This window comes from Sapajus apella, unplaced genomic scaffold (assembly GCF_009761245.1).
Source record: "Sapajus apella isolate SASKATOON/1434 unplaced genomic scaffold, GSC_monkey_1.0 scaffold96, whole genome shotgun sequence".
NCBI lineage: Eukaryota > Metazoa > Chordata > Mammalia > Primates > Cebidae > Sapajus > Sapajus apella.
In genome coordinates, this window is record NW_022437036.1 from 603,549 (window position 1) to 609,279 (window position 5,731).

Below are 5,731 nucleotides of genomic sequence, written 5' to 3' on the forward strand. Positions count from 1 at the left end.
TATTTTTAGTAGAGACAGGGTTTCACCATGTTGGCCAGGCTGGTCTTAAACTCCTGACCTCAGGTGATCTGCCCACTTCAGCCTCCCAAAGTGCTGGGTTTACAGGTGTGAGTCACTACAACCGGCCAAAACATTTTTAATTTTTTTGAGACGGTCTTGCACTGTTGCCCAGGCTGTAGTGCAGTGGTGCGGTCTCAGCTCACTGCAATCTCCGCCTCCTGGATTCAAGTGATTCTCCTGCCTCAGCCTCCCGAGTAGCTGGGACTACAGGTGTGCACCACCACACCCAACTAATTTTTTTGTATTTTTAGTAGAGATGGAGTTTCACCATGTTGGCCAGGAGGGTCTCAATCTCCTGACCTCATGATCTGCCCACCTCAGCCTCCCAAAGTGCTGGGTCTACAAGCATGAGCCACTGTGCCTGGCCAAATTTTTTTTTTTTTTTTTTTTTTTTTAGATGGGGGGTCTCCCTATTGCTGGGGCTGGATTGCAGTGCTGTGATCTCGGCTCACTGCAACCTCCCACTCCCAGGTTCAAGCAATTCTCCTGCCTCAGCTTTCTGAGTAGCTGGGACTGCAGGTGCAGACCACCACACCCAGCTAATTTTTTGTATTTTTAGTAGAGATGGGGTTTCACCATGTTGGCTGGGCTGGTCTTGAATGCCTGACCTCGTGATCCACCTACCTCAGCCTCCCAAAGTGCTGAGATTAAGGTGTGAGCCACCTGCCCCCCCCACCCCATTTTTTTTAACTAGCACATGTGCACATGAAAAACATCTCTGAGGTGGGGAGGAGAGGCTGCACGGGGCCAGGGTGGTAGAGGCGTGGCTGGGCCCTGCTGGAGTCCCGGGCTTCATGCTCATGCCAGCCCGCTGCCCCCAGAATGTGCTCCTCATGACCTGGCACCACAAGACCACCGTCTTCATGGACGCCAGGGAGTCCAACACATGTTGGAGCTGAAGCGCATTGTCACAGGCATCCTTAAGCGGCTGCATGACAAGCAGCAACTGTGCAAGGACAACCAAGTCTCGGATGATGGTAAGACACTGGGCAAGTGTGGCTTCACCAGCCAAGCAGCACGGCCACAGGCCCCTGCCACCGTGGGGAAGGCCTTCCGGCAGAGGACACCTGTGAGCCCCTGTGTCCCCAGCCGTTCTCAGCCTGATGAGGTGCTCAATGTGATGAGAAGCAGGGACTCAGAGGGCAGTGCCAGTGAAGAAGTGTTGCAATGAGGGCACCCTAGAGGCCATTCCCCCTAATTAAAGAGATTTGGAAAAAAGGAAAAGAAGAAAAACATCTTTGAAATGCCTGCTCATGCACTTTCTGCAGTTGACCTTGGTGAGAAGTCAAAATCTGCTCCAAGACCTGGGGCTATATTGGGGCAAACAATCAGTACAGCTACGGCGTGCGCCCGTTAGCACGCTGACAATCGGCACAGCTACGGCGTGCGCCCGTTAGCACGCTGACAATCGGCACAGCTACGGCGTGCGCCCGTTAGCACGCTGACAGTCCGTACAGCTACTGCGTGTGCCCGCTAAGCACTGCCAGTACAACCATGGCCTGTGCCTTCTGGTATACTGTCCATACAGCTGTTGTGTGTGCCTGCCAGCCTGTGCCCACTAGCGCGCTGAGAGTCAGTACAGCCGACAATCAGTGCCCTCGTGTATGCCCACTAGTGTGCACTAGGTGTGCACATCTATGCTCCTGGCACTATGCCACGGGCTTCCACACACCTGGTCCCTGTGCACCAGATGAGGACGCAGGCTCATAGAGGGTCTGGCCAGAGTCACAGTGAGTGTGAGGTACTGCAGTGCTCTGAGCCTGACTGGGCTGGTCCTACCCCACCCACATGAGAGGACTCTGGAGGTCCCAGACAGGTGTACTCCTCTTGATCCCTAGCACCTGTGTTCCCGCACCTGGGGCTGGAGTCCATCAGAAGGAGGCTGTCTCCAACTGCCACTGTGGTGGCCAACAGGGAGGACACAGCTGCGCTGTGGTGGGCAGCTCTGTGTGCCTCTGCACCCTTCCTCCTCCTTCCCAGAGCTGGGTTCCTAGGAATGGCCCAGGGGCTTGCTCTGTGTGTATATTAGTTTGATAGAGCTTCATAGCAAATTACCACAAACTCAACAGCTTAAAACAACCCTCGGTTATTACCTTCCAGTTCCTAGTATCCTAAGGCTGAAAGGAAGTGGGCTGAGTTCTTGTGTGGAGGCCCTGGAGTCAAACCTGCCTCCAAGCACATTCTCTTCCTGTTGGAAGAACTCACTTCCTTGCCGTTGAGGTCGTGTTGTTTTGCTGGCTGTTGGCTGGGGACAGCTCTCAGATCCTTGCCATGTAGCGCCTCATCTCAACAACAGAGAACCTCCTTTGCTTTTACCCCTCCAATTTCTTCAACCAGTCAGAGGAAACTACTTTTAAAGTGCTCCTGTGATGGGGTCAGGGCCCACCTGATGACCCTCCTGTCCTATGTGCTACCTCTGTGCCACGTGGTTTCACATTCTCGGGCATCAAATCCACCAGAATCACAGTCCCAGGGACAACACCCACTTGCATGCAGGGCCCGGGACGCTCCAGGCCACCCTGGGGTGTGGTGGCCTCAGGAGCCCAAAAAAATGCTGGAGGTGACACTTGCCCTGGCTTTCCCATTGCTGTGCCGGCCTCATCGCTCTGCAAGTCTCCTGAGGTTTGCCAGAGTTTTACTCTTGGCTCCATGACTTAGTTGCTTGTAGGGCAAAGCACTTCTCCCAGCCTGGGCAGCTCCATCCCTGCAATGGAATGACACTCCATTTGTCTATCAGGCTTTCCCTTTGGGAGTTATGAGGAGAGGGGGAGGCAGGAGAGCTTGCCCCCCACTCACTAAGCACACACAACCCTGGCACCCCACCTCTCCATCTCTGGGAGGCCGTGTCATTGTCTCATCTTACACGTGAGAAACAAAGGCCCAGGTGTTGAGACAGTGCCCCTGGCCTTGGCCACACAGTGAGTGAACCTCAGAGCCTGGCGGGTGGGAACCCACCTCTGTTTCACAGCACAGCCTTTGTTCTGGCCTCACCACTTCACTTTCACGCTTCTCTGCTCAGGTCCTACCCATCCCTGGGCCCACAGGAGATGCCCCTTGGAGGCCTCCAGGCCAGCATCCACCGTGTGGCTGTGGCATCCTCTCCGATGGCAGTCACAGACCTAGACCCTGTTGGCACCGGCCCAGAATTGAGGGGCCTGGGTGCAGGGCTCGGCGGCCTCACCCTAGGGGTGGGACCTCCTCTCCTTCCTGGCCCCTGCCCCACCTGCCCTGTGGAAGGGGGGGGCTCATCTGCATCCCACTCTCAGGCCTCACAAAGCCAAGTTCAGGAAGCAGCTGTCCTGCTGTGAGCAGTTGTAGGGAGGGCGTCTGGTTGCAGTCGGACCCCTCCTTCCCTCCTCCGCCCTTTCCCTCTGAGGGCTGCCGCCCCTTCCCAGCCAGGCGCTGGCTCCTCTGTCTCTTCCTGCCTCCGTCCCTCCTTCCCTCTCCCTCCCTCTCCCTCTCTCCTTCCCCCCAACTCAGTCTCTCTCTCTCTCCTCTCTCTGTCTCTCCCTCCCTCCCTCTCTCTCTTTCCTTCCCTCTCCCCCGCCGCCGCGCCCGCCTCCCGCCCGCCGTCGCTCCCCCTCCCCTCCCCAGCACTGCAGCACTAGCCAGCAGCAGCTCCGGCCGCCGCCCGCGCCTCTCCAGCCTCCGCAGGCCCCGCCGCCGCCAGCACCATGGCCAGCACCTTGTCGGGTAGGCGCCGGGGCAGGGGGCTTCCTGGGGCGGCGGGGGCCGAGCGGGGGCCGAGCGGGGGCCTCGTCTGGCCTCCTCCGAGCCCGGGGCCGGCTGCGGACGCCGGTTTCCCTTCTCCAACCCTGCGCATGACGAGCCTGGGCCCGACCCGCCCGAGCTGGGGGCTGCGCGCCCCAAGGCCAAAGGCAGGGGCTGCGGCGCGGGGGACCGGGACGCCGGGCTTGGGGGCGCCTCGCCCCTTGGGGAGCTGCGTGCCACGCAGGGGGCTCCTGCCGCAGGGTGGCTCCGAGGCCCGGGCGTGGGCTCGTGACCGCGTGGGCGCGCTCGCCGTGTGCGGGCGGAGTCCCTGGGGCGTCGGCGACCCTAGATCTGGGTCTCACGGAGCCTCCGCGGGGAGGCGAAGGGGGGTGGGACCCTCCGCCAAAGCCGCAGCCGGGACGGGCGCTGCCTGCGCCAGGGGAGCGCAGGGCTGGAGCGGGCGCTCGGTGGGGGGGGGGCAGACGCGGAGCCCGGAGAGCGGGGACTGCGCCCTCCCCACACCGCGGCGGCCTCGGGGGCCTCCCTTCGCGGTGCCCCGGGCCCCCTGCTCTGGCCGGAAAAGCCACAGCCCTCTGCGCCGCGGGGCGTGGATGGGGGGAGGGGCTGCTCCGTTCCCAAACCCTCCGGAAGGAGAGGGGACCCCCGCCTTCGAAGGCGGCGCCCACCCCGCCCCCTGGCCCGTCCCGCGCGGAGCTCAGCCGGAGGGGCGGGAGCAGGCCCGGGGCGGGGGGAGGATTCTGGACCTAGGGATGAAGGGCCCCCACCCCCTTCCCATCACCGCCTCTGCCCACGAACCGCACTCCCTCCTACCTCTTCTTCTGCCCTAGGAAGAGATGGTTCTCCCCCACCCCACCCACGTGCCCGCCCTGACCCCGCCCCTCAGGCCCCACGGGCTTGGGGCGCCAGGTGACTTCAGCACCTGCCAGGAGGGGACCGTATGTGTCACTGACCACATCTCCCCACCTGTCTGGGAGTGGTGTCCATCTGTGCTTCCTTCCTCTGCCTCCTCCCTGGCACCCCCAGGGATACTGGGGGGCTCTCAGCAGAGGGGACTCCCCTCCTGCCCCTGAGGACAGCTCTGTCCTCCCTGGCTGCCTCCTGTCCTTTCCTGACAGCCTTTCCCTGATGGGTCCTCCCCCTGGGCTGGGTTCCTGGGGCTAAGCTGGGAAGGCGAGGCCATCTCGGCATCTGGCACTTGGCTCATCTCTCTTTTGTGGGCTCTGCTCACATTCTCCTTCTGAACCCAGAGTCTGACCTTCTTGAGCTGTGTGGTCTTGTCCAAGCTGCATAACCTCTCAGGACCTGGGTCTCCTTATCTGGATGGAGGTCATGGCACCTCCCCTGGGGCTTGTTCTGAGGCTTCAATATTTCAGGAAAGGTGCTTGGCCACTTGTCTGGTAAGAGATGAATGCTCACTGCACACCAAGCAGTCTGACTGTGGTAGCCACATTTCTGAGTCGCCTGCGCAGGTAAAGGCTCCTGCCAAGCTGGGCTCTTAGCACTGTGAGAGGCAGCCTGGGTGACACTGACCTCCATCTGCCCCTGGGGGAGCCAGCAGCAGCCTCCAGGGGTCAGAGGACATGTTGGTCCCCCTGCCCTCTCAGTTCTGGACAGACTCCCCACCTCCAGGAGCTCTTGACAGGAACCTACAGTCAGGCCCAGGCTCATGACCCAGCTCTCATCTGGCGTGCTGTGTGATGCTGGGTGGGATACTTGCCCTTTCTGAGCCTCCTTTCATCCTCTGTAGAAGTGAGGCTGAAAGGCCAGCTGTTGTGGCTCACACCTGTAATCTCAGCACTTTGGGAGGCCGAGGCGGGTGGATCACGAGGTCAAGAGATCGAGACCATCCTGGTCAACATGGTGAAACCCTGTCTCTACTAAAAATACAAAACATTAGCTGGGCATGGTGGCGCGTGCCTGTAATCCCAGCTACTCAGGA

At 60.5% G+C, this 5,731-nt stretch overlaps 1 protein-coding gene and 1 long non-coding RNA gene across 2 annotated transcripts in view; both read left to right on the forward strand.

The window, feature by feature from the left end:
- The first annotated feature begins 641 nt into the window (after positions 1 to 641).
- LOC116535701 lies at positions 642 to 2,126 on the forward strand. Its single transcript, XR_004262335.1, has 2 exons — positions 642 to 1,141; positions 1,192 to 2,126. It is a non-coding gene; the product is annotated as an uncharacterized LOC116535701 (long non-coding RNA).
- A 1,437-nt stretch (positions 2,127 to 3,563) lies between these two features.
- The window catches only part of STMN3 (stathmin 3), a 12,504-nt gene continuing 10,336 nt past the window's right edge, over positions 3,564 to 5,731 (forward strand). Inside the window, exon 1 of the mRNA XM_032257003.1 lies at positions 3,564 to 3,753. Within this exon, the coding sequence (XP_032112894.1) occupies positions 3,735 to 3,753 (19 nt within the window). The 5' untranslated portion in view covers positions 3,564 to 3,734. The remainder of the gene's footprint in view (positions 3,754 to 5,731) is intronic.